Source organism: Suricata suricatta, chromosome 12, assembly GCF_006229205.1.
Source record: "Suricata suricatta isolate VVHF042 chromosome 12, meerkat_22Aug2017_6uvM2_HiC, whole genome shotgun sequence".
In the NCBI taxonomy this organism is placed as follows: Eukaryota; Metazoa; Chordata; class Mammalia; order Carnivora; family Herpestidae; genus Suricata; species Suricata suricatta.
In genome coordinates this window covers 92,117,522-92,130,142 of record NC_043711.1, presented here as the reverse complement: position 1 = coordinate 92,130,142, position 12,621 = coordinate 92,117,522, and the positions used below count along the sequence as shown (strand labels likewise).

Genomic DNA, 12,621 nt, shown 5'->3' with positions numbered 1-12,621 from the left:
CGCTCCGAGCGCCGCTCCGGCCGCTTCCTGCCGCCGCCCCGCCCCCGGCCCCGCCCGCTCCCCGGAGCCTCCCGGGAATCCCGGGCCTTTCGCTCCGGGAGGGACCTGGGAATCCTGGGTAGGCCTGGGCGAACCCGAGCCGGCTGCGGGATCCTACCCAATCTGCGGGGACTCACGCCCTCAGTGGAACCTGCCGCTCGTCCCGAAGATCCTGTTTGTCCCGGCGGGCCCCGATTTATCCCACAGTCTCCACCCAGCACTCCAGCTTTCCAAAGTCATTATGCCACCGTTGGAAACCCATCTCTTCGGTGAAAAAATTGAGGCCAAGAGAAGACAAGCGATCTGAGTTGGAATCTGGCCTCGACGGGCCTAGGTTTTTTCCTCTGTAAAACAGGAACAACTAAAACGTACTAATGTTTCAGTCCTTGTAAGGACACTGGCTCAGTGACTGGCGCCGAGCAGAGGCTGACAGATGGATCTGTCAGTGATTATTGTTTCGACAGTGTTCACGGACTCTCACAATTTCATTTGAGCCTCACACATAGGAAGTAGCAAACGGGGAAGTGAGATCCAGAAAGGCAGATTTACTTGCCCAGGGTCACACAGCTTGCCAGAGGTTTCTGAGTGTGGGACCTCGCAGCCTAGGTCTCCCTAGTTCCTCATTTCTGTTATTTTCCCCCCCACACAGGAGGCCTGGTAATCTCAGCAGCTCCTCTAAAGGGCTGGCTATGTTTCATCTTTTACCAGGAGGTCAGCAGTAGGTCAGGAAGAATCTCTTGTCACTTCCTGTCAAGAGGCCAAGCTATCAGTATCTAGCAGGGCAGATATTGTGGCTATACAATCAAACAAATAAAAACTCTGACAATCGTTCCTGTGCTTTTTGGATGGCAGGAGAGAGGTGGGAGGGAAATAGCTTTGAATGGAAAACATACTCCCTGCCCCCACCTCCCCCCATGTGCAGAAAAGGCAGGGATCCTCTGGGGTCACATCTCACACTCAACCTCTTGGGGGAGGGGGCTGTTATGGGACAGTAATGGTCCATTGTTTTCAGGATGAAGAGGCAAATTGACTTTCCCAAAATCCAGAGCTAGAAAATAGGGGAGCTGGGATTTATGGCCAAGGCTGTGTAAGTTCAAGGCTCTAACTACTATTCAGCTTAGCAGTTGGGTGTTGGGGCAAAAAAGACACCCTTCGTGCATTAATTCATTCACCGCTCACTCATTCGCCAAATACCAAACAAGAATAGTAGCTTGTATTTTGGCGTGTTTCACAAGTCCGGTGCTCAAAAAACCACGGGTTGTCAGAAACCGGGTCCGGCACTACTACTGTACGGACGAGAGAAGTCTGAGGCTCAGTGAGGGGAAGGGATCCACCTCGGGTCCTATAGGCAGGGCCAGCACTAGACCTCCTAATGTCGTGTATTCTCCACTAGCCTTGGATTCTGTATGATATCTCCCTACAGCCTCCCTGAGAGATGGTCACTGAATTCCTGGTTGCATACATTCAGTAACAGGAAGCTCATTATCTCCCGAGGCTTCCGGTTCATGTTATTATTCAACCACGACAGTTAGGAAGTTCCTCCTCATAACCAGAGGTCACCCACCCAGTTCTGTTAGTCTTATAAAGAACACGGTATTTATTGAGCGCCTGCCAAGTGCCACGTGCTGAGGTGCTGGGGGATGCAGTGATGAACAGGTAAGTGTCTCTGGTCCATGGCACTCAGAACAGGTCATGTCATGTGGCGTGCTCAGGGCTATGACTGAAGAAACTACCAGAAAACCACCATGGACTGCCTTGGGCCGGGTAGAGGAGGAGGGATGCCCAAGGAAGTGATGTTATTTTTGATTTGTATATATTTTTCCAACTAATCTCTACACCGAGCATGCAGCTTGAACTCATGATCCCAAGATCAAGAGTCACATGCTCCACCGACTGAGCCAGCCAAGTGCCACAAGGAAGTGATGTTAAAGCTGAGAAGGATGGGGGTGTCTGGGTGGGTTCAGTCAAGTGTCCGACTTCGGCTCAGGTCGAGGTCTCATGGTTTGTGAGTTCCAGCCCCACATCAGGCTCTCTGTCAGCACGATCCTCTAACCCCCTCCACCCCTCCTCTGCTCATTCTCTCTCTCTCTCTCTCTCAAAATAAATAAATAAATAAGCTTTTAAAAATGCTGAGAAAGATGACAGAGAAGTAGGCAGGTGTAGAGAGAGAAGATGGAATTCCTGGCAGAAAAAAAAAAATTAACATGTACAAAGACCCGAGGGCTACAAAAGTGGTGTTTGGAGCCACATTTTGGTCTGATCAGAGCAGTGTGCAAGATGCAGAGGAAAGGAGATTGAGACTGGAAGGGTCAATGGGAATAGATACATTCGGACCTTGTGTATTTCCCTGAATAAATGAAAGCACAAATCAGTGAACAAATGATTGCTGAGGGTTCCACGGTCTGTTCCAAAGGAATCATGCCATTCCAGGGCTCACATCCAAATTGGAATCCTCTGGTGTCGCTGCCCCTTGGCCTTCTGCCTGGACAGGAGAGGCCTTATGAGGCCTGGCCTGCCTCCACTGAGCTTTTCTTGGGAATGTCTATAAATAGAGGAAGATGGCGGCCCAGCTGCCACTGTCCGTCTGCCTTCCTTGGAATCCAGCCTCCTTTCACTGGTGCCGGGCTCTGGGCTCAGTTGTCTTAGTTGACTTAGTTGTCTGTTGACTTAGCCACTGTCCACAGCATCACCTACCCCTCTATTTAAAAACATTTTTTTTAAACATTTATTCATTTTTGAGAGACAGAGAGAGAGAGAATGTGAGTGGGGGGAGTGGCAGAGAGTGAGGGAGACACAGAATCTGAAACAGGCTCCAGGCTCTGAACTGTCAGCACAGAGCCTGACGCGGGGCTCAAATCCACTAGCGATGAGATCATGACCCGAGCTGAAGTTAGACGCCTAAAGGACTGAGCCACCCAGGCGCGCCTCACCTACCCCTCTAACACACCCCCTGCTAGACTCTGTGGATTTGGGGGTGGGCTCCCTTTGGACAGGACTCTCTCTTTCTCTGCCCATCCCTTCACTCTCCAAATGGCCCGCTGAGCTGATCCAGAGTTCCTCACCGAGCTCTAGGAAGGGGCCAGCTGGCCCTTCCCCCACCTAGAAAACCTGCCCCTAGTCCTCTGTCCCCCTCTCCCTCAAAAAAGTGAATCCCAAACACTTCTTCCCTGAAGAAGGTGTACTTGAGAGAAGGATCTTCTTCCTTCCTTCCTCTCTTTTTGAAAATTTTTATCTGTATTTATTTATTTATTTAGAGAGAGAAACAGTGCACACGAGTGAGGGAGGGGCAGAGAGAGAGAATCCCAAACAGATTCTATGCTGTCCGCATAGAGCACGATGTGGGCTCGAACTTACAAACTCTGAGATCATGACCTGAACCAAAGTCAAGAACCCGACACTTAACCAATGGAGTCACCCAGGGGCCCCTTGGGATCTCTTTCAACGTTTATTTCTCCTCCAACTGCATACCCTTCTCCGGGACCCCTCCATAGATTTCTTTTTTGAATAGGACTTCCCTTGAGGATTAAGAAGAATCACCAGCATGACTATAGACCTTTATGATTTACAAAGATCCCCCAGGAAAAGGGAGTAATAATAGCTACTACCTCATAGGAGGAGCACCAGGCGAGATCACATGGTTAAAATTCTTAGCACAGATTGTGGCACGTTGTAGAGGGTCACTAACCGGGGCTGTCACTTTCTCCTCGTCCCCTCCCCTGCCTTCCAGCATGGTTCAAAGACAGGACAGTCCACTTGCCAAGCCTCAACCCTATGGAGCTGGCCCAGGTGAGGTGACCTATACCCGGGTCCCTGTTTCCCGTGGCCTCTCTTTGAGGGAGGTTATGACCGTCCCAATCTCCAATTCTCAGAGAAGGAAACCGAAGCTCAGAGTGGCGTCGTCACCTGCCTAAGAGCGCACAGCTTGCAGAGACAGGACTTGGATCTTGGGTCTCAGACTTCAAGTTTTGTTCTCTTTCCAGTCTGCCGGGCTGCCTCACTTGTCTCCCTTCTGCATGTCCTTAACCATCTTGGAGCAAACTTGCTTCTTGAGCAGGGGCTTGCTAAGGCAGTGGAGTGGGGCGGGTTCTCCTCCCAAGAATCTAGGACGTCAAGGCCTACCACCTGCTCAGAGTCTTAAATTTCTCTGCAAGGGCCCTTGGCTAAATTAGGTAATGGGCTAGGACTCTGGGATGGGGGCGGGGGGCAGGGGGAGGTGCTCGCTGACCCCAGGATCTGATTGGCCAGGGCAGCCAGTCCTGGGGAGCCGGGAGGTGGGAGGAGAGGGAGCCCCTACAAATCCTAGGGGCTGGAGCTTGCCAGGGCATCTTTGGGTGGCAGAGTGTGCTGGGGAGGTGACCTGCAGCAGAGGAGGCCCCCGTGACTAGCAACCATGGTAAGGACGAGAAGGTACTTCATCCCTTTGCTTGCTGGAGCACTTTGGACCTTTTCCAGGCCAGAGCTGGGTTCTCTGTAGTTCAGTAATTGGATGCTTGAAGATGGACCATGAAGGTTCCTGGAGCCTGGGTGTCTAGAAGGAAGCCTGGGAAGAAGCCCTTGGACTTCTCTAGAAAGGGGAGGGCTGGGGTGTTCTGGGTATTGCCAACTCCCTGCAGACCTGGGACTTTGGCAGTGTTGGTCACGGAAGTGTGAGGGGGTCCTGGCTTGTCTCCCTCATGGTAGAGGTGGGACCCTGAGGGTCAGAGTGAGTCACCCAGCAAGCCAGTGGCTAGAAGCCTTACCAAACATTCCCACTGCCAGTGAAAGAAGACTTTTCTGGAAGAGGGGAGGTCTGCAGGGCCTCAAGCCAGCTCAGGGGCAGGATCCCAAGAGTGAGGAGAAAGGGCAGAGGATGACAGACTCCAGCCTCTCGGAGAGGAGTTCTAATCTGGGGCTGTCATTTCCCCCGAGGCCCCCTCTCCACTTCACTTCAAGGGGTAACTAGACCCTGGAGGACAGCTGCAGTTACCCACGCCAGACTAAAAATAGCCGACCCTCCTGCATGGACAAGGGGGGGGGGGCAGGGAGGAGGGCATCAGCCAGCCCACCAAGGAACGCCTTGGCCACCTCAGCCCTTCCTCACTGGCCTCAGTCCAAAGCCCCATTGAGCCAGATGGCTTGGCTCAGATGTGGGCCAGACCCCCTTCCCCGAAATCTTGTTTTCAACCTCTCCAAGGCCCCCATCATGTTCGACCCAGCGTGAGTGGTATTTACTCCAATGACTGAATGAGAAAAAGGAAGCTTAAAATCTACATCTCCGCAAGTTCTTGGAGGGGAGGGATGCTGTGTCTGAATTTTCTTGGTTTCAGTGCCTAGTCTTTGGCCTGACAGACAGTAGGTGCTCAGTGACTTTGCGTTGCATTATTATTTATTTGAGAACAACATTTATTGAGCACTATTACAGTGCCAGGCTCTGCTAGAAGCTAGGGACAAGTGGGAAATCATGCTGGAATAGTGCTGGCACTTTACAACCCCTTTCACACCCCCAGTGTTATCTCATCTCTGAAAAGCTGCTAAGAAGAGATAAAGTTACAATAAGTGACTTGCCCAAGGCTAGTGGGGGATTCCTGAGTTGGCATCTGACTGGCAAGTTTGAAGACCTTGGGCATAATCTGTTTGCTCCCTTGTTCTCATAATTGGGGCCAGGTGCTATGGGAGCATGCAGAAGGTGTTGCTAGTTTGGGGTTGTTCTTCTGGAAGACCAAAGGGCGCTGACAGAAGGGGGTCGAAGAGAATGGGGTTAAGGCAAGATGAGCTCAGGGGCTGCCCCTTCTCTGACTGTGCTCTCTTTTTTGCAGACGGACCAGCAGGCGGAGGCCCGGTCCTACCTCAGCGAGGAGATGATTGCTGGTGAGTGCGGGTGGGCGGGCTGGCTGTTGGGCGGATGTGTGCTCCAGCTTGGTGTTTGGACAGGGTGGGAGAGAAGGTGTGAGGCTGACCGGCTAGCCAGGCCCACTCAGTCCTCTGTCTCCTTCCTCTCGCAGAGTTCAAGGCCGCCTTCGACATGTTTGACGCTGATGGTGGCGGGGACATCAGCGTCAAGGAGCTGGGCACGGTGATGAGGATGCTGGGCCAGACACCCACCAAAGAGGAGTTGGATGCCATCATCGAGGAGGTGGATGAGGACGGTGAGCTGGTGGCCCTCCGAGGCAGGGCTGCGACGGTGGCGGGAGAGGTGGGCGTCCAGGGCTGAGACTCACTTGCCACCTGTCCCCCCCCAGGCAGCGGCACCATCGACTTCGAGGAGTTCTTGGTCATGATGGTGCGCCAGATGAAAGAGGATGCGAAGGGGAAGAGCGAGGAGGAGCTGGCCGAGTGTTTCCGCATCTTCGACAGGTGCACTGGGGGCCTGGGAGCTGAGAAGGCGCGGGGCTGGGCGAGCCTGGCCGGCAGGGCACTTATGTCCTCGGGGTGAGGGGAGGGGTGGCGGCGCGGGAGCGGGCGTCGACGTGGCCGGGGCAGCTCGCCCCTGCCTGCCCTGAGCTCTCCCCTGCCCCTTCGCCCCGAAGGAACGCAGACGGCTACATCGATGCGGAGGAGCTGGCTGAGATTTTCAGGGCCTCTGGGGAGCACGTGACCGACGAGGAGATCGAATCCCTGATGAAAGACGGTGACAAGAACAATGATGGCCGCATTGACTTCGACGGTGAGGGCCGCGGGAGCTTGGTGGTGGCCGGGAGGGGGGCGGCCGGGGACGCGCCACGCGGGAACGTCCGGGGCGTGGCCCCCACGCCGGCGTCCTTGGCTTTGCGGGCAGGGTGCGGAGCTCTCGGCGGTTTTGTGCACTATTTCCGCTCCCTCTCCTTTTCCGCAGAGTTCCTGAAGATGATGGAAGGCGTGCAGTAAGAAGTCGGCTTCTCCTCCGCCCCGACCGCGCGTCCCTCGGGCCAGGGCGGTGCCACCCCCGCGCCGTCCCAGTCTCCGCCCCGGGAGGGAGGCGCGCGGGCCCTGCTGGCTCTGTGTCTGGAAGGAATAAAATCAGACGCTGCGAAACGCGTAGACTGAGTGAGAGGAGGAGCAGGGATGTGGGTGTTAGGGCCCGCCGGCCTGGGCCGCTGTCCAGGGCGCCACCGGAGCGCACTTGGGGTCCGAGGAGGGGCGACCCGAGCTGCTTGACCCGCGGACGCGCAGGTCAGGTTCTCGGCGGGCTCCCGGTAGCTGGCGCTGGGCGTGGGCAGCTCGGTCAACCGGCTGCGGGGGCGCCTGGCGCTGGAGGAGGGAGGCCGGGGGCTTGGAGCTGTCGGGGTGAGGGTGCCGAGGATGGGGGTAGGGTGAAGGCGCAGCAGACGGCTGAGGCCCCCTTTCCTTCCCTACGGTCCCTCCTTTCTGGAGCCGTTGGGTCTTCGGTGCAGGCTACCGGGCTGGGGATGGCAAAGGGAGTACCCATCCATTGCAGCCAGCATTCGTTTCTGCTTGACTTTCTCTACTTCGTCCTGTCCTGACGTCATCACCTTCACCCTGGATCCCTGCCTCCAGCCCCCGCCAATGCGCTCAACACAGGGCCGTCTCCAGGATCGAGCCGAAAGAAACCTGACCTTGCTCCTCCCCTGATGAAAGACTTTCAAGGCTCCCCATTGCTTCTGGAATCAAATCCAAATTCCTATCACCGCCTTCCCTCCCCTCTCCAGCTCCAGTCTCTCTGGGAGACTTGTCACTCCTGCTCTGAACAGTGGGGTTGCACTTCCAAGCTTTCTGACTTTTGCTCCTGCGCTCTCCCTCCTTGGAATGTCCTTCCTCCTCTAATAAGCCTGGCAAATTTTTCAGCCCAGCTCAGATACCATCTCAAAGATACCAAGACCCAGGTTCAGATAACCATCTTGTCCCTTGATCCCTGCTCTCACTGGCTGTGCTCTGGCTTCCATAACTCTGCACAAATCAGCCACAGCAGGCCCAGGTCAAAGCTAATGCCGGGCAGTGGTGCTTTAGCTTTAGAAGCAGGATGCCTCTAAATGAGTTTGAACCCTCATTGCCATGACAACCCACTCTGTAATGCAGTTTCCTACTCTAAATGGGGATCATGAGAGTTATCACAACCTTGCAGGGTTGTGAGAACAAGTTAGTTTGCCCAGACTGCTTAGAACAGAGTGTGACACATACGTTTTTTTTTTTTTAATGTTTATTTATTCTTGGGAGAGAGAGAGAGAGAGAGCATGAGCAGGGGAGGGGCAGAGAAAGAGGGAGACACAGAATCTGAAGCAGGCTCCAGGCTCCAAGCTGTCAGCACAGAGCCTGACACGGGCTTGAACCCACGAACTGTGAAATCATGACCTGAGCCCAAGTCAGGCACTCAACTGACTGAGCCACCCAGGCACCCTGAGTGTGACACCTATTGATGGTATTATTATTACACATGTTTAACACATACATCTGAGAGCCCCATGTGGGGTTCAAACTCACGGTGCGATCATGACCTGAGCCGAAGTCAGATGCTTAACCGGACTGAGCCACCCAGGAGCCCCATTAATGCTATTATTATCACGACTATCACCTTGAAACACTGCCTTGTGCTGTTATTCATTGCTATCGTCCTCCCTTTCCAACTCCACTTTTGGTGGTTTGGCTCCCTTTTCTGAGGCATTCGTGTTTCCCACTTTCTGTTTCCGGCCAGGGTCAGCACTCATCACTAGGACTGCGTGCCGTGTGCTGTGCCCCCGTTGCCTTGCAGGCACGTCTCATTCATGCACACAACCCTGGAGGCAGGCGGATGCTGTTCTCTCCATTTTACATTTTACGGAGGAAATGAGGCTGAGTGAGGTGACGAACCTGGCGCACGCGCACGCGCACACACAGACACAGGAACAGGAGCAAGGCTTTAACTGTGGCACCACCTACCTGTGGACAGTTCTTCCTAGCCACCCTCAGGACTTCAAACTGGTCCTGCTCTAATCTGTTAAATCTCCCTCACCTTCCACGGTGTTCTCCAGTGTTTCCTGTCTCAGAGATGGCACCCTGGAGTTCTGGAGCTCTCCCCCTCCCCCTACTCCACCCGCCCCTGCAACTTGCTCTGGCCTGCTACTTCCTATGCCCTTCCTCTTTCATCCCTCCTCTCTGAGCCCACTCAAGTGTTGGGACTCCAGCCACTGCCCTTGCTCAGAACACTAGTCAACCTCCCGGCCATTCACTCCCTAGAAGGCCGCCAGAAGTGGCTTTCTGAAACCAAATCTGATCACGTCACTGCCCTACTTAAGGCTTCATTAGGTGCCTCAAGGTAAAGTCCCTGCATTTTATTTTTATTTTTACTTTTTTAAAGTTTATTTTGAGAGCGGGAGGGGCAGAGAGAATGAATCCCAACCAGGTTTCATGCTATCAGCAAAGCCTGGCGTGGGGCTCAAACTCCTGAACCATGAGATCATGACCTGAACTGAAACCCTGACTGAGCCACCCAGGTGTTCCAGAACCTTCTCAGTAGCCTTTAAAGGCCTTATGAGCCCTCTGTGACCTGACTTCCATACTACCGTGCCGTATTCCATACTGCTGAACTTGTTGCTGTCCAAGGAGTGTGCTTCCTTGTTCCTCCCTCATGGCCCATCCATTCTCAGGAAACCCTTGTGGTCTCTCCTGGTCTTTGTTAGGTGCCCCACCTCTGAATCTTCATACCAACAGGAGTCTAGCACCCCACATTTATGGAGTGCTTACCACATGCCAGGCCCTACTCTAAAGTCCAGCCATCTATCCTAAGAGGTAGCTATGAATATTTCCATTTTACAGAGGTTTAGTCCAAATGTATGCAAGTAACAGGGCGGGGTGTGGGGATTCTAACCATCGTTCTGCCGGTGGCGGCGAGGTCCAGGCTCTTAACTACCACTCTGCAGGACACTTATCCAACCCCACCGACCTCCCTATCTGCCCCCCGGAACTGCAGCAGCCTGACAGGACTATGCTTTTTCTCCTGCTTGATCCCCAGCTCCAAGCACAGGGCATTTCCTGCAGACTCTCGGTAGTTGTGTGGGGTGAATGGGAGCAATACCTTCTCAGGCTTGTGGCAAGTGCTGGGAACCTAAATCAAATGAACCTAAACTAAAAAGGGATTTGCTGGCTCATGAAACTGGGATGCTAAGGCGTCAGCTGGAGGCCAGTCTCAAGGTCGCCTCCATCTCCCAGCTACTGGCTTTCTTCCATCTGCAGCTGTCTCCACCAGCTGCCCAGGCTCCCTCCTCTTTTAAGCAACCCTATTAGTAAAATCATTTTACTTTCTCCCGGGGATGAATTCCAAGGAACACTGATTGGTTTTGAACTACAGTCCACCCCTGTGACTGACATAAGGTAGGCCCTGTGGCCACCTGGGGGGCCCAACACTTGGATCAAGGACCACTGGGAGAAGCATCTTAAGCAGGCAAAAAAATACGCCCATCTTGGCCAGCATTTAGTAAGACCCATATTAGTATACTTTCTGAGCTCTCTTCTCAGACATCCTCTAGCCACGTTATTTTTTTTTTTTAATTTTTTTTACGTCTTTTATTTTTGAGAGACAGAGACAATGTGAGCGGGGAGGGTCAGAGAGGGAGACACAGAATCCGAAATAGGCTCCAAGCTCTGAGCTGTCAGCACAGAGCCCGATGTGGGGCCCGAATCCGCAAACCATGAGATCATGACCTGAGCAGAAGCTGGACGCTTAACCGAATGAGCCACCCAGGTGCCCCGCCACGTTATTTTCAAAGTTGAGAGTGTGTCAGAATCCTGGAGAGCTGGTCGGGGCCAAGAGTTTGCATTTCTAACAAGTTCCAGGTGGTAGGGCCACTGTTCTATACCTTTAACTTCAGGGGACATGCAGAACCTCAGGCCCCACCCAGACCCATGGAGGTCAACCTCAGGCAGGCTTCTGTGCATGTCTGATTGGGCAGCACCACCGGGAGAGCGAGCCACAAGTGTCACACAAATCCAATCCCAGACCCACAGGCCACTTCTCACCTGCCTGCTCCGTGGGGGCACAGGGCAGGGATGGAGCCTGGGCTGGAAGGAATAAGAGAAAGGTAAGAACCTTCCCGATACCTTCCACTGTGGGCTCATCCCCCTCCCCTCAGGCCAGCACAGCTCTTGTGCTGGCAGAGCTGACCGGGCTGGGGAAGGCCAAGGCCCAGGAGGTGTTGGAGGGCATCTGGCTGCTATGTTGATCCACCTTGGAGATCTTTCTGCAGGACCTGGGCCGGGGCCATCACCCTAGCCTGCCCTTCCTAGACCCTAACTGGTCAGCACAGGAGTTTCCTTTCAGGGGCCCAAAGGCTGGGGCCTGTGGCCAGTGGGTGCAAGAGTGGGAGGAATCGCTGGTGATGAGCAGGTGAACGTACTTCTGTGAATGTGGAGACATCCTGGGGGGCCTGGGGCAAGGGGCGAGTCTGAGAGCTGTACTGGGGTCTCTGGCAGGGAAGAGGCATTCCCCGGCTGTCTCCCAAGCCCTGGGCCTGCTTAGGCCTTCTTTTTATGACATCCGGTCATAAAGTAGGTGGCCGGTCCTCACCTCCCAACCCCCTCCTGGGTGCACACGTGTGCACGTACACACTTTCCGGTTCAGCCTCATCTGTAACTCAGCTGGGCAGCTCCAGTATCCACTGATGGCCCTGGTTCGTGTCACAACTCTGCAGAGGCATTTTGTGAGACCCATCTTCTAGGTGAGGATTAGATGCAGTCATAAAACGACAAAACTCATAGCGGAGCCAATCCTCATCACCCTTCGCGGCCGCACAGCCTCTCAGTTGCCTCTAGTCCCTGGAGAGGAGCAGGTCAAGAGCCCGGACCCCACTCAGCTAATGCTGAGCGCTCCCAACCCAGGGGGAACTACATGGCAACTTGTTAAAAAAAAAAAAAACCAACCCAATGTATTTATTTAATATATTCATAAGGGCGCAACCAGAGACTTAATTTAAAAAACAAACAAAACAAAAATGACACCACAGTTTAAAATACAGAGTCCTAGGCAGAAACGAAGGAAAAGACAGACCATCTAAAAAGAAAATAAAAAGACAACACAAGAAGGAGGCTAGACAGTCAGGGTTCTTGGCTGGAGACCTGCTTTGAGTAGGTTTCTTGCAGATACTTCTTAAATGCTGGAAGAGAACAGGCAGATATCAGGGAGGGGCGGGGACAGGGGTCAGGATGCACGAGAGGCCAGGCAAGGACACAGAGTCTGGGGGATGGGTTTTGCTTCTAGGGAGGCTGGGGGCCTTGGTGAGCGCAAATCATTTGCACAAAGCATTGCCCTCTACTTAAAAAAGCCCCTCAACCTATGTTAATGTGGAAAGAGTTCTCTGATCTTATAGCAAACAGGCAAATCAGAAAACACCAGGGCAGAGGCAGAAGTGGGTGACCTGGGCTGACATCCACTCCCAACCGGGGCCTCAGGACACAATCCCGTCACCAGGATCCTTCTGTTTGAGGGGGCCTTTGAAGGCTGGGGAGGGATCACCTGGTGCCAGAAAAGGACAAAGGACCCACCTGTGGGGTTTTTCCAGAGCTCAGCGGCATGCGTGTTCAAAGGGCTATCGATGTTAGGTTCTGTGGACGGACAGAAAGAGAGTGAGGAGTAGGGGTAGAAGAGGCTGGTGGCGGGGGGGGGGGGGGGGGGGGGGGGGGGGGGGGGGGGGGGGGGGG

The 12,621-nt window shown here is 53.9% G+C and overlaps 3 protein-coding genes across 5 annotated transcripts in view; 1 reads left to right on the top strand and 2 right to left on the bottom strand.

Annotated features, from left to right (window-relative positions):
• Positions 1 to 369, bottom strand: part of SNX21 (sorting nexin family member 21) — a 6,101-nt gene extending 5,732 nt beyond the window's left edge. Inside the window, exon 1 of the mRNA XM_029919162.1 lies at positions 158 to 369. The gene's annotated coding sequence lies outside the window, so the exon portion shown is untranslated. The remainder of the gene's footprint in view (positions 1 to 157) is intronic.
• Positions 370 to 1,599: 1,230 nt separating this feature from the next.
• On the top strand, positions 1,600 to 7,029 carry TNNC2 (troponin C2, fast skeletal type). 2 transcript variants are annotated; one of them, XM_029917451.1, is made up of 6 exons: positions 1,600 to 1,695; positions 5,835 to 5,886; positions 6,021 to 6,164; positions 6,258 to 6,372; positions 6,546 to 6,682; positions 6,851 to 6,882. In XM_029917451.1, exons 2-6 carry the CDS (start codon positions 5,877 to 5,879, stop codon positions 6,880 to 6,882), a joined length of 438 nt encoding a protein of 145 aa, XP_029773311.1. In that variant the 5' UTR covers positions 1,600 to 1,695; positions 5,835 to 5,876. The 2 variants fall into 2 exon arrangements, with proteins under 2 accessions (XP_029773311.1, XP_029773310.1); XM_029917450.1 differs by lacking the exon at positions 1,600 to 1,695 and adding an exon at positions 4,359 to 4,432 and having other exon boundaries at positions 6,851 to 7,029.
• A 4,819-nt stretch (positions 7,030 to 11,848) lies between these two features.
• UBE2C (ubiquitin conjugating enzyme E2 C) overlaps positions 11,849 to 12,621 on the bottom strand; it is a 3,556-nt gene continuing 2,783 nt past the window's right edge. For both annotated transcript variants that reach the window (XM_029917632.1, XM_029917631.1), the window contains 2 exons: positions 12,466 to 12,603; positions 11,849 to 12,077 (listed from right to left, as the gene is read on the bottom strand). In XM_029917632.1, coding sequence (XP_029773492.1) covers positions 12,019 to 12,077; positions 12,466 to 12,603 — 197 coding nt within the window. In that variant the 3' untranslated portion in view covers positions 11,849 to 12,018. The remainder of the gene's footprint in view (positions 12,078 to 12,465; positions 12,604 to 12,621) is intronic.